Consider the following 15,213-nt stretch of genomic DNA (forward strand, 5'->3'; position numbering starts at 1 on the left):
GAAAAATCGTTTTTACATCTATTTTTTACATCAGTTTGAATCTATTAAAAATAATAAGAGGTACAGTGATAATTTCATAAATAAGAGAAACTATTTTTATATCTGTTGTGGGTGTGAAGTTGAGTCACTTATTTTTTTTGGGATACCATCTGGTGACTGCTCTTCTGTGTCCTTGCTTCACTCTACCATCCGGAGATGTATCTATCATAGGTTCTCCGATGCTTAAATCAGTATATTGTTCGTTTGGGAGTTGTGAATAAGTATTAAATGCATAGTAAATACGATCACCTACCTCTTACCTTTGACCTGTATTTATAGTTTTTGGCATGGACTTGAGATTAGTAAAACCTTAATCACGGCCCAATCTTAGCCCAATACCCCTAATTTATAGTTGGGAGTTACTCCCTCCACCTCCCCACTTGCTTCTACTACCTCCCCAATTTTTCCCATCTTTTTTCTAATTACAAAAGTATCCTTTTCTTTTACTTTTTTATCCTTTTTATATTTTTATTTTTAACATTATTTATCAAACCCTAAATATTTACCTTTATTCTCTTCACACAGCCCACCCCCCCTCCCCAAACATTTTTTAGATCTGTCTATTTCTCTCGTTTCCGTGCTCTCTTCTTCCCACCTCCTTCATTCATAGTTTATTTTTCTTTGCCTCCTTCGTCCACATTCATCCACAATTTACCTTTGCTTTAGGTGGTGCAGTGTTGTCTGTTTGCTTCCTTCAAGGTGAGTTCGTTTTTTACTCGATCATCTTTGATTTACTGTGCATTTGTTTGTTGCTGCTCGCTTTGTCGCTGTTGTGTGCGTTTGGGAAGACGATAAGCATCTGAAACAGATATGGGCATCCGTCAACGGATGTCTACATCCGTTGAAGTGTTTATGTATAGTAGTACCTGCTAGGGTCAATGATCATGTGAGATTCATAACAACCAGATAGCTTTCTGAACTGCATTCTCCTGGAAGATGATGATGACGTGTAGGTTGTTTCAGCGTTTGACTTTGCAGCTGTGGACCGTGTAGAAGCGGTCACCGGTTTCCTGGTGAGTAAACCGGTTTCCTGACCCAGAGAGCCACTCTCCGGCGAAAGGTTGTCTCTCCTGTGTTTCATAGAATGAAAAAGGTTGTCTTTTGAAAAAGTTTTGATTTTTTTTTCTTGTATATAAATGACATTGGAAGAGAGGATCTCACACACGAATAAAGAAGGATGCAAAAGAAAAGGTGTTGTGTGTGGTGACACACCCACTCATGCTTTATTTATTTATTTATTCCCTCATGTTAGTATATATCACAATTTAATTTAATTTAATTTTTTTATTTTTATAATATAGTTATTAGTTTCACTGCATTGGAATTACAAACGGGTGAAATTAAAATCCACTTACCTCTGCTGCACCATGGGGAATGTGTTGCTTCCTCTTCCATCATTCATATATTCTCTCTCTATTTTAAAGTTTTTAACTGAGGGTGGTGGGGCACTTGGCTTTCAACTAAAAATTTATGGTAAGGAGATTTGAATTTCTCAGTTAGAAGTAGGGGTTTGATTTTATTTGAACCTGAAAGTGCGATTGGATGTCTCCAAATGAATAAAAAAAATTGAAAGATATGAAATGGTAATTAATATTTGATACTTTTTTTAATATGTCATGTGAACACCCGTGTAACTGGAAAGGTGAGGAAGAAACCAAGGTGTTAACTATATATATTTAATGGTGGTGAAGAAACATAACGCTGTCATTAATGGAATATAAACAATGCATTATATATATTTACGTATGCCAAACTTGGAATTGTACATTTTAAAATTTTGATATCCATTTTACTTATAAACAGATGATGACATCCGTAAACGAATCTCTATATTCGTTTAAAGATTTTCATATTGTATACAGGAGTAAATTTTAACCTTAAAAATGAAAGGATAAATTCGGAATAAAAATATAGAATGAGGGGTAGAAAAGGAAAGGGGAGGTGCAGGGAGAAAATGGGGAGGTGCAGGGAGTAACGCCCTTTATAGTTTTTGGCATGGACTTGAGATTAGTAAAACTTTAATCACGGCCCAATCTTAGCCCAATACCCCTAATTTATAGTTTTTGGCATGGACTTGAGATTAGTAAAACCTTAATCACGACCCAATCTCAGTCCAATACCCCTAATTACCATTTACCTTAATCCTCGCAACCAGACCTATTTTTTTGACTATGGTCGGACGTCTCTGCCCCTAACTGACCGATCTTGCATGTTGGTTCTACAACGTTCAATAATTGTTAAGCTACTTCCTTCTTTCCGGGCCGTCAGACTGGTTTGATGTGAGGTAACAGAATGGTCGTCTGGGCCATACAGTACAAACTTTATTTTAGATATAACAAGTATAGAAAAGAACATGATGGCAAAATTGTAATAATCCACAATAATTTTCTAAACCGAGTGGAGTCTAACAAGTATAAAAAACTTAAAATTTTATTTTTTAAAATTCAAAATGAATATACTGAACCATCAGTATATTCTAGTGGTGACTTGGATAGGAGTAAGATGACTCATTCTCCTCAACATGATACATGGAAGAAAGCTCCTCAAAGACCATAACAGGAGTACACATCTCAAGAAGCTACAGGCGTAGCTAAGCGCATTGTAAGTACTTTAATACTAAAATATTATTAACATATTTTCCAATCTTAACTTCATATTTTTGGATTGTAAGATGAGTTGGTGGAGCAAAGCGCATAAGTTTTGATTACATATTAGTGATTGTCATTGGTTGTCTAATTAAAGCATCCTGGACGTGTTTGTGGTGTAGGAAAATTTGTTGACATCCGTTAATTCTTTGGTCCTCTATTAACTCATCATAGTAAAACTCATGTCATTGAGGAAGTCCTCAGGTCTATCAGAGAATAAATGAGACAAGAGATGTTGGAGGAGATGAGTGAGATTAAGAAGGAGTATTGTGATATGTAGGCATAATCGAAGAAGGAGTATACGTGGGCAGAGTTGTTAGTATACATGCAAGAAGAGTTAACCTCTCCCTTAGGCTAGCCTAGAAATCCCCCTTAACAACCTTCTCCTATTTATATAAGCAGAAATAGGAGTTTTGAGGCTTCCCATTAATAGGCTTCTCCCTCTGTTGATACAAACTACGAGTTGTTCAAGTGCTTAATGGCTTAGGTAATTTGTCTTATATTATTTAGCATATAGTTGTTTGTTGAACTATACTCTTTAATCTATTTTAAAAATATTATTTGATTACCGTAGGTAAAATGTATATATTAGAGTCAACAATACATCATGAAACCATTACAATTGATATGATGAGGGTGATGATTGTAGATATTTAAGATGCTATAGCTCCAGTTCTTATACCCACTTAGGAGGTTGAGACAGTGGGGCAAGCCCTTGACAATTTTATCCTTTGGTCAATTAGATTAGCAAAAACAATTGTAAAGGAGGTCATTGTCTTTAGTTGTTTTAACTACACACTTTTTTTATTAGTGTATACTAATCTTATTTAAGTATTTAAATATGTATACTAGGTTGGAGCACACAAAGGAGGAACATGTGAATGAATCATTGCCACAACCATCATAGTTGCGACAACTACTATAACTGTCACAAGGTTTAGGCTTATTCAAGGTTGCAGGAAACACATATCGCCTTTAAAAAGAAGTTGCAATTCATTTGCACCAATTGTAAGTAGTTAATCTTTTAGAATTTGAAACATAAATATGGAGTTTATGATATTCTATGAATTTAACTTGTAGTGCTTGTGTCAATCGGAGAGTTTTGAGTGTGAATATTATGATGAGACACATTCTAAAAATTGCATCCACAAACATTGTTAACTCATGGGATTTGGTAATGTGTACAATTTATAACTTACATATTTAGTATACATATTAAGTATTTATTACTGTAATTTGACTCAAATTATTCATTCTATAGATTTTGGATGACAAAGATGTCCTAAAGGAAGTTTGTGAGCAATAGACTTCGTTCCTTTTAAGTGTTTATAATATATTTAGTTAGGTGATTTTATGAGGTTAGGATTGTATTATTTTTTTTATGTAATTATTACAACATTATATATATATCTTGGTTGACTGTTTTAGATTATTGGGTTGTTATGGACTGTATTGTATGCATGTTTGTATAAGGTAGGGAGCAAATACAAACTTACCATTAAAAAAGTCCATGATTTTTTATACTAGGTCATTCACTAACAGGTATAGAAAGTGAATATTTTTAAATTGGTTAGTAGACAAGGTATTGAGAATAGATTTTTTAAACCGGTTAAGGTCTCAATTAGTTTAAAAAATCTGAGTGATACATATATAAATTTTTGTTTCCCAAGTGAATATTTTAAAGTGACTTTCAACCTAGGTACAGAAAGTGAACTTTTTAAACAGATTCTAGAATTGTTTTAAAAAGTTTTATACATGTTTGAAAATCAATTTAAAAAACCTTTTTAAGTCGTTTAAAAGAGTTTTTCTACACTAGTGATTTATATTATATAAGTAGATGCAAACTTCATCTTAAAAATCAATTTTATAAGATTAAATTATATTAAAAGTTCAATTCTTAACCTGATATCAAAATTATGAGTTTAAATTTATTATAATAAAATTTATTATTTGTTCGATTTATTATGTTAATTAGTAATAAAATAAATTTATAATATGCAAATGAAAATCAAAATCTTTATAAACACCGAAATTGGTCTTTCTCCTTTGGCGAACATGGTGTTTCTTGAACAGTACGGCATGGTGAAACATGAATTAATGAAAATGGGTCCTTATTACGTGAATAGCTTCACATATCCATATATGATCGTGGATGTACCTCATATTATTTCTGGTCACACATTCATGCAATGCTTTTTCAATCGCTAATCCAATTATGATATGTCCCAGGCAGCACGTGGACCAATCACGCTATGCCTAACACAACGCGTTTCCCTTCTTTATCACAATTATTAAACGAAAAAATAATAATAAAAAGATCCAAGTATTAGCATCTGAATTAAAATAAAGAGAGAAAGTTAAAAGTCATCGTGGAGAAAATGACAACGATGAAAGGTAATAAAATTAATAAAATTTATTTTGCTTTTTCTCTATTAATGTTCTGAAAAGCAAACAAAAACATTTTGATTTGAAAGGTAATAACTAAATATGATGGTTTGTTAAAAGACTTACGTGGTTTATATATGTGAATAGAGAAAATGGAAATTGGGCAACGTATGTAGTTTATTTGTAAATCCTTGTTTGTCCTTTAAAAGTAATTGTTGGGAGAGGTGTCATGGTATTGCATTCATGCTTCGAAATTGGAAAATCACTTTGGATTTTTTTTAGGAAATCACTAACCATTACTAATAAGCACTGTGTGTCGCTTTCATATTAGGCATAATCAACGCGTTAATAATAATTATAATAACACGTAACTGCACCCTTCCATTCTTCACTTGCCACGACCACACGACATTGGATAATAATTTACAAGAAACAACTACTACCATTTCACACTTAGACACAATCCCGATTCTTAGACTTCAGGTACTATGTGTCTGCCTAATATTAATGAATAAATAAATAAATAAATAAATATTATAGCGCATTAACAACTTACGTAAAATTTTAAAACAAAAACACTATCTTCTTTGTTTTAGGATTGTCTCACCCCCATTTTGATTTAACAAAAATAATAATACAAATAAAACAATGTATCTTCTTTCCCTTCATTGTCTCTCACCTAACACTCAGACGGATAGACCCATTTAACAACTTTAAAATGTGAAAACGATGAATAATAAAATGAGCTTCTATTTTTTTTTTATTTTTAAAATTAAATATGAAATTATCATAATATTATTAAAATGAATTTAAAATACTAACAATGTAGTTTTTTGAAATCTTGCTATGAATTACTCACGCACTCCAATTAGTATATTAGTTATCCGAAAAAGAATTAAATATATTAAAAATTTAAATATGAATCTAAGTTTAATATTAAATAAAAATGATAAAATTATATATCATATAAAAGAAATTGACAAACTAATTTTCTTAAGATATTGAGTTAAAAAAATGATATAATTTTTTTATATAGATTAAGTTTAAGTCTTATAATATTATATATCTCCAATAAATCATTCTTCGAAAAAACCATTAGTTAAAAAAATAACAACTAGTAAGATTTTACATAAGTATTGATGAAGTTAATAAAGAATATAAACTTTAAGATAGTATAATTACATTTGAATAGAAAATTATTTGATTTTTAATTTGATGAAAATTCAATTAAAGGGAAAAATATATGAAGAGAAAATTTAAAAAATATTGAATGGGCAACACGGAGAGCTGTTATAAGGTGCATCATCATCAATCACCCTTGAAATTGAATAATTGTGATTGAGATGTTGTAAGGTAGATATTGATTATTGGGGAACCTCATTGATTGGTTTGATTTTGTTTTTGGTGGAAGTCAAACTTCAAAGCAGGAAGAAGAAGGAAGGAAGGTAGCTTCTTCAACCACAAACGCAAAGCAATGGGTCTATTTGAAGTGATGGAACTGCCAGATATTTATTCGGATCAAAACAAAGTCCTGTACATTAAAAATTTTAAGATATTAAATATTCAAAAATATTATTGGTATCTTTATATTTAAAAATAATTTTGTTAATATATTCTTTAATTTAACTATAGATAAAATTTCATCTGCATCACGGTTCTTATACAATAATATCTATTTACTCAAATTAAATTAAACTGAAAACACTTTTAGTTAAAAATATGTTTGCCGTTATTATTAACATAAACTTTACAATATAATTAAATTTTATAACAACGAATTAAATATTTTAAAAATTTTAGAGAGAATCAAAATATATTTTATCTGTAATTATATCAAGGTTAGTTTTTTATGCTTTAAAATTTTCTTGGACTGTCCCAAAGAAATAAAATATGGAAAAATCTGGCCTCTTACGTTTATACTAAAATCATCGTTAAATGTAATTAAAAAGGAGCTATTAAATACCGATTTGAAATAAAACAAAATGATATTAAAAAATGTTGAAACTAGAGGAAGCCTTTTTCAATATCAAACATGAATAAACAAAGCCTTTTAATGTTTTTTTTTTCTCCCTGTTCAGAGCTATATTAATATTACTCTAACAACCTCGTAACTACCTTGAATGAAGTTCCATAAACAATGAAAACTCATGATGTCTTTAATTTGTATCTTCCGATATAGATTTTATTGAAACTATAATCCTGGTTTCAAAATCAAGATTTAAGTTGTAAAATAGTAACATCTTACAGTTTTATAGTTTTTTTCGATTTACATCTTATATATGATTGTGCTAGAGTAAAATTATTAAGACTGTTAAATAAAATCGTAAATCGTGGATAATTTTGTTTTTGTTTGAATTAATTGGCCACTTGTTAACCTTTTTAAGTGAATAATTCAATTAAAAAAAATCTAAACCTAATTAAAAATTAATGAGATTAAAGATTTACTTTCTTATCTGTATTATTAGTTGTAACACTACGTTAATGAATAAGATTTTATTAAAACAAAATTCAAACTTAATTAAAAATGTTTTGAAGAAAGTTTCTTGGTTGTAGAAATTCAAACTAAGGTTTCGATATCAGTTGTTTGTTGGAATTTTTTTTTTTCTTTATCAGCATCAAACACATTATACGATTTATTGAGAAGAAACAGTATTTATACAGTGAGAGAGTTTATTCTGGAAGGAAGAGAAGAAGCAGACTATCTATATCCAAGCAGGATTCTTCAATGGTGTGACAACAGCTTTCACCTGGAGGTAGTTGTGAAGACTATAGATTCCTTTCTCCCTGCCAATACCACTCATCTTGTACCCACCAAAAGGAATCGCAGCATCAAAAACATCAAAGCAATTGATCCACACAGTTCCGGCTCTCAGAGCCCGCATCAATTTGTTGGCCGTGTCCACGTTCTTAGTAAACACGCCTGCCGCTAGACCATAACGTGTTCTATTTGCCCGTTCAATTACTTCATCAGTGTCCCTAGTGTATGTCAAATTTTATTAGAAAAATACCCAGATGCCACATTAAAATCAATATGTTTGGTTTTTGTAGGATTTCACAAAATGAACGATGATGATGATGATGATTATGAAATTAGTACATTTGAAAGAATCCACCAATACTAGGATGATGTTTGATTAATAAGTTTTAGTATGAGAAATTGGGCAATCAAATTTCACTCACTTGAATTTCAAGATGGACTGAACTGGGCCAAAGATTTCGTCTTGTGCTATCAACATGTCATCCTAATTATTAGCACGTGTTAGAAAAAGCTTCAGTATAGAATCTTGTCTTACTCCATTTATGCAGATTACTTGTAACAGATAATCAATACCTGCACATTTGAGAAGACAGTTGGCTGGATAAAGAATCCTTTCGAGCCCAATCTATCCCCCCCACATTCAAGGGTAGCATTGCTTTCAATCCCAGACTTTATGTACCTAAGGACTTTCTCAAATTGTTCTCCATCAATCTGGGAATTTTGCATGAACAGTGAAATATAGTGTTTAGTTACACCAGAGAGTATGATCAATAATGTACTGTTCTATAAAACGTCAACTTTTTGGATGCACTCATGATTGTAAGGAGGAAAAAAGGTAAAAGAAAGAAAGAAAATTACCTGAGGACCTTGTTCAACACCTTTCTTGAATGGATCTCCAACAACACGTCTCAAAGCTCGTTTCTTTGATTTCTCCAAGAACTCATCATAGACACGCTCATGTACAAAAGTACGAGACCCAGCACAACAACATTGCCCCTATAAAGAATCAAACATTAGGCATAAGCTTTCTTCTTGACACTTGCATTTTAGGTTCAAGGAAGCAATGGAATCTGACTGAATAAACCTGATTAAAGAACAGAGCAAAGTGTGCAAGTTCAACAGCCTTGTCAACATCAGCATCGTCGAACACTATGAAAGGTGATTTCCCTCCAAGCTCCAATGTCACTGGCTTAAGATTGCTTCTTGCAGCCAATTCAAGTACAACTTTTCCAGTATCTGTCGAGCCAGTAAACGCTAGCTGCAAAATTATAATATCTTTGACCTTTATATATTGATAAAAACGGTTTGCTTACCACTATGTAAAGAGTAGGCTCAAAGCAAAGTGAAATTTAAATTTAACCTTATGAAATAGATTTCCATGGGATTCAGACCAGACTGTACTAAAATATAATACACCATGACAGACTGTAACCCTTAACACGTTTACCAATCTAGACTTTCAAGATTAGAACTAGAACAAAAGCATGTTTAACACCAAGACAGGTTCATTCTTTACAGAGCAATAAGAGAGTCTAAGATGCTTGGTTTCCAATATACCTTGTCCACGTCCATATGACTTGCAAGAGCTGCACCAGCAGTTGGACCATACCCAGAAACTACATTCAGAACACCTTCCGGAAGACCAGCCTGCCCAAAAGGGTGAAAATTACACAATACAAATTATCTCGAGAAGCAGAAATGTAACTGAAATGGCCATCATTGACCATCGACATATCATATCAAAACATTCTGTATTTCTTTATTGCTTCTTTAACATGATTCCAAAATCTATAAAGATAATGAATACCACATGACAAATTATAGAGAAAAACATCCATGAAAACTTGTTCTGATTGTGACATAAATGAACATTGTATAAACTTCATATATTAAGTACACATTGACAAAGCAAACTTGTGGTTACTAGTAGACTTTTAAGTTCATTGGCTAGATAAAACCAGGTAGAATTTATTAATTAGAAAAGGGCAGTTCATGGATGAGGTTCCGTCAATGAAGGCGAAGGGGTGGTTTCCCCAACTAGAGAACGTGATCTTTGCATTATTGATTTTCCAATTTTGTTGGCAGGTAAAAGTACAATGAAGTGCCGCTAGAGCGATGTTAAAGGGGAATAAGCAATGACAAGCTCAACTAAAAAGTGTTCAGTTTATGTCTTCATGACTAGATATTTGACTGTGTCCATGCTTAAGAGTCAAGGAAAACACAGCTTGCTTTACTTAGAAGCTGACCTCATGAAATAGTTTTGCAACAAAGAGAGCTGTTAGTGGTGTTTGCTCAGCAGACTTCAGGACAATGGTATTACCACATGCTAGAGCTGGTCCAACTTTCCAAGCAAACATAATTAAAGGAAAGTTCCAAGGTATAATTTGTCCTGCTACACCAACTGGTTCATGCAATGTCTGAACATGGTAATCTCCATCAGCTGGGACGGTCAACCCGTGAATTTTATCCGCCCAACCTGAACAATAATACTTGTTAGGATGAGGGAATCAACAAGAAACTTCTTAAAACAAAATGATGGATTAACATAATAAAAGCCTAACTCTTGTTACAGTTATTACCAGCATAATAGTGAAATAAACGCACAAATAATGGAACTTCTGACTTGGCAGCCTGTTCATAAGGCTTTCCATTGTTCCATGTCTCCAGAGCAGCTAGCTCATCGTTGTGTTTCTCAACCAAATCAGCAAAGCGAAGCAATATTCGACTTCTTTCCTGAAGGAGTACTCCATAAATCATTATCAAACATTAATCGAAGGTTGAACAAGAAAAGAGGATACTCAGGAAATACCTACATATGCACTCATTTTAGGCCAAGGCCCTTCATCAAAGGCCTTGCGAGCTGCTGATACTGCACGGTTGATGTCTTCAGCATCCCCTTCAGCTACATTAGCAATCACTTCTCCCGTTCGCGGGTCATAAGCTGGAAATGTTTTCCCTGAAACCACGAGAAATTAAAGATAAGGTCCATCACATGATTTTGCAAGTGGGATAAGCAAAATTCTTTTCACTCATTCTTAAACACGTTAGTAGTACGTGTTCAAATTTCAGTTGAGAGAGTTCAGAAGTATTTTTTTACTCTCCGAGCAACAAATTCTTCTTTCTTCATTTTGTGCATTAAAATTTGCAAGAATACTTTCCCAACTTTATTCTAAACGTGATCTTATCTGTGGGGTGTTCAAACAAGAGTTCGAGCATGCTACAACAACATTTTATCCAAGCCAGACACACCTGATGCAGCATCCACAAATCGTCCATTTATCAGGTGCTGTGTATAACGTATTGGAACTTGTGGAGTGATTAGGTCCTCAACAGCTGCAGACGTGCTAAATCTATTGATGTTTCTCCACCCTCCGGAGTTTCTTCCTGGGGGAAACAAAAAAATTCATGCGCTAAGTTTCGTGAAATGAATCGAACTATGTTTTATAATCATCTAGCTTTGAATCAATATATTTGATATTGATATTAACTACTCCGTACACCATTTTAAATTACATATACAGACAGTAGGAGAAATGGAGAGTCTCTGTCCTTGAATTATATAATTATATATTTGTTCTTCCGAAACAAAAGTGAATTTTGATATGGTTTGAAATCTGGTAGAGTTATGGGCATATTAGTAAAGGAGTAGGAAACCAATTAAGTATTAACAAAAGAAAAAGATGAGGGTGAAACTGAGCTGGTCACCTAATGAGTGAAACAAAGCAGCTCCAGAAGAATGGGAAGAAGAAGAGAGAGACCGAGAGAGTAACCAGGAAAGTCTGCGAGCAGCCATAGTCATAGATTTTTCTATGCTTCTTGGTCTTGTGAATCTAAAAAGGTACTCTTCAAAGATAAGAATGGTTTCACGATGAAGTTGTCATCATCAATCGTTGTCGTGAAGTGTCACGTGATGAATGCTTCACTTGCGGGTTTTATCAATGTGTTAGATTTTAGGTGTGACATTATCAAGAAGGATTATTGATATTTCAAATACTTGGTTTACATTAGCCTTTCCGAACTAAGTTGATGGTAATATACAAACAATCAATGTCTTGATTTTTTGCGCGGGAGGGATTCATCATATCTGTTCACATTTTTTAAGGAAAAAAATAAATAAATTACAGCACCAATTACTATTTAAAAATCTTTCTAACAAAGTGAATTTTTGTATTTAAAATAAAGCAGTGAAAAATAAAGAAGAGTAAAAAACTTTTTGATATCAAATAGTACTGTCCTTTTTTAAGATGTTGATATTTATTTATCTTTCATTTATAATATGATTGGATTGAATAGTGGATGAAACCATACTTGTCGAGACTCTATCTTAATATCTTGACATTAATAAATACTTAAAAATCATGCGCAATCTCGTAATAATTATGATATTTATTATTTTTTATAAATGTGGATTGTGATATAAAAAGAGAGAAAGGATATGTTTTCTTTTAAAATTATCTAATAAATTAAGAATTTATACCATTAAATTGTGAAAATTGATGCTAGACATTTTCATACAACAAATAGTAAATAACAAATAAAAATAATAAAAAAGTAAAATTAATTAAGTTTATGTTCTAGAATTTATTTAATTTAATAAAAATGAGGTTTACACTTTTAAATCACAACAATACATAAAACATATAATTAAAGTTGTAATGAGAAAGAAATAGTTTTAGAATCTAAATGAATTTGATAGACATCAAATAATTAAAAAACAAAAAAAAATATTTTTTATTTAACAAAAGAAAAATTCATAAAAAATAAAAGAACTAAGAAAAACAACAAAAATAAATTTTAAAATAGTATCTAATACATTAAAAATACTTTAATAATTCAATAATTTAAAAGAAAAAATATAGAAAGAAAAATGAGTATCTTTTTGTACTATTTATATACTTAATTTAAAAATAAAATATTACTAGTATCCATATTTAATTAAAACGGGTTAAAGTTGAATTTAAATAATACTCATCAAAGAGTATTTATTTGTGTTCATGACCACTATAATTTTTTCGGTGGGCACGAGTTTTGAAATAACAAAGTTTTTAATTGAATCTGTTTGTATGATTTAAAATTTGTAATAAATTGTGTGTAGAGATAAGTCATGCAAAAAAATGGTTATATTTCTGTTAGGCAATAAAAGTTGTGTGAAGGTGAAGCGGGAAGAGGACGGAGAATACAATGAAGTTTCTTTTGTTTGTACATGTGTCCTGTCTCGTGTCTTCTGAACTGATCTCCTATGTTGTACAATTAAATCTTATTACTTTGTGAATTAAAAATTTAAATAAAATTATATGTAGAAAATAATCGGTATGAATAATGTAATAATTTCCCCGATAAACGGTCTGTATTTCTCTGCTTAATTATGGTGGGTGTATAGTTTTAAACTAAAACTATGTGTTTTATCTATTTAATCCATTTAGACCTAAATTAATAACTATATGTAGCACATCCAATTTTGGATTAATCCTAATTTATGCTTAAAATGAGTATTTTTTTCATACGTAAATAATAATTCGGTTTTTATTTTTATTAAGTTGGTTTAATTTTGTTTTAATATTTTTTATTTCAATTTGGTCTTAATTTTTCTTAATTTTATTTTATTTAGACTTTTTTAAGATCGTTTAAATAATTAATGAATAATGATTCGTATATATCACATGTTAGTTAATGAGTTTTAATTTCTTTTGATTTTTTTTTGTTTTTAATTTAAAAAAAAAATTTACATGTTAATTCAATACCTTGTTACTAAAATAACAAGAATATGTTTAGAAGATGATGTTTTATAAAAGCTTTTACGAAAGGAAGGCAATAAACCACAACTTTACTTTTATATTAGTTCATGTTAAGAAGTGGATTTTAAGTTTAACTTAATCCCATAAAACTGACTTATAAGGTAATATTTGCACCCACTTATATACTCTAAATTGGTCTTATCTCTAGTCAATGTGGGACTTCCAACACACTTCCTCAAGCCGAGGTATATACATCTCGAGCGCGAGACTAGACATTAATGGGTGGTCCGATAATGGCTCGATGGCAGATAAAACAATATGTCCAATAAACAACAACTATGGCTAGGATAGGCTCTAATCTAGCTATGATACCATGTTAAGATTACACGAGTTTTACCTCTTTAAGGTTTACACAAGTATTCTTACCACTCTTCACCTAATCAACACAGCTAGTCTGAGTTTAAATACTCATGGTTTAAAACAAATATTCTTACCACTTTCTGTCTCAAGTATTCTTATCACTTCTGGTCTTAACCTTACATATCACGCCTAGACAAGTGCTTTAATTCTTTTTAGAATTTACAATACAAACAATGTTATGAGTAAAGATACATATGATTACTCTTAAAGAGAGGATATTAGCATTACAAAGAGTTATGTGATTTATTAATCTTTTTCTCTCAAAAAAAATATAGTATTCAAACGATATACGAGGGCAACAAGATAATATTTTATTCTTTTTATATTATCCTTCTTGCGGTATCATTGCTCTTTTTGTTCTTTCAAGTTTTTGTGTGTGTGTGTGTCTATATATATATATATATATATATATATATATATATATATATATATATATATATATATATATATATATATATATATATAGCTTTTCTTGAAAGATGACCATTAGATAAGAAATTTGACTTCAGGAGATTAGGTAGCTTTAGGTAGGAAGTCAGACTTTAGTCTACTTTGTAGGAGTTAGAGCTTTATCATAACTTTAAGCAAAACTGAGCTTGTACGATGTGACAGAGTAGAAGGTTTCAAGGAAAACATTTCAAGTATGTTGATAAACATGAGACTGTAATACATACTTAAGATATTTTATCATTTGTCATGTTACTCATAAATGCATCTTTTGATAAAACATACAACATGTATAATCATTAGATTGTATAAAACATTAGATGCTTATTCAAAGACTATAGCGTTTAACAATCATTTATTAGACAATGTATTCTTTAAAATGTTTTGCTTGAGATAAAACTTATATTGAATAAAAATTTCTTTTAGCTTCAGTGTTATAAAAGAGATAGACTTTTTCATAAGACGTTAACTTGTTACTCTAATAGTCTCTTAGGTTATTCCAAATAGAGACACGTTATTTATGATTTCAGTTTATTACACATTTTAGTTTAGAAAATCGTGTTTATAAGCTTGATTTCAATTAAAATAGACATTACAAAATATTTATTTCTTAAGCTTTATTTCTTTTAAGCAATTTTTCATATTCAACAACATTTCTTTTTATGTTTTTTTGTTAAACTTTAAAACATGAGTTGCTTAGATTGTTTATTCTTTACGATATTTTCTTAAAATCACGTGGCAGTGACAATGTGACATGTCAGTGTCTTATATTCAATTTGGTTCC

General features: G+C 31.0%; 1 protein-coding gene across 1 annotated transcript; it reads right to left on the reverse strand.

Annotated features, from left to right (window-relative positions):
- Positions 1-7,652: 7,652 nt before the first annotated feature.
- LOC106769426 (aldehyde dehydrogenase family 2 member B4, mitochondrial) lies at positions 7,653-11,721 on the reverse strand. Its single transcript, XM_014655041.2, has 11 exons — positions 11,533-11,721; positions 11,077-11,211; positions 10,641-10,783; positions 10,407-10,560; positions 10,074-10,303; positions 9,385-9,474; positions 8,912-9,085; positions 8,686-8,823; positions 8,401-8,538; positions 8,250-8,311; positions 7,653-8,045 (listed from the first exon to the last, which is right to left on the reverse strand). Exons 1-11 carry the CDS (start codon positions 11,624-11,626, stop codon positions 7,772-7,774), a joined length of 1,632 nt encoding a protein of 543 aa, XP_014510527.1. The 5' UTR covers positions 11,627-11,721; the 3' UTR covers positions 7,653-7,771.
- Between the last annotated feature and the right edge of the window lie 3,492 nt (positions 11,722-15,213).

This window comes from Vigna radiata, chromosome 7 (genome assembly GCF_000741045.1).
Source record: "Vigna radiata var. radiata cultivar VC1973A chromosome 7, Vradiata_ver6, whole genome shotgun sequence".
Taxonomy (NCBI): Eukaryota; Viridiplantae; Streptophyta; class Magnoliopsida; order Fabales; family Fabaceae; genus Vigna; species Vigna radiata.

What these genes read in the sequence shown, in the direction of transcription:
- LOC106769426 (XM_014655041.2), bottom strand. Translation starts at nt 11,626, where the DNA reads ATGACTATGGCTGCTCGCAGACTTTCCTGGTTACTCTCTCGGTCTCTC. An exon ending in ATTTGTGGATGCTGCATCAG is followed by an intron (nt 10,784 to 11,076) that starts GTGTGTCTGGCT and finishes TCGTGGTTTCAG; the next exon opens with GGAAAACATTTCCAGCTTAT. An exon ending in GTCATATGGACGTGGACAAG is followed by an intron (nt 9,086 to 9,384) that starts GTATATTGGAAA and finishes ATAATTTTGCAG; the next exon opens with CTAGCGTTTACTGGCTCGAC.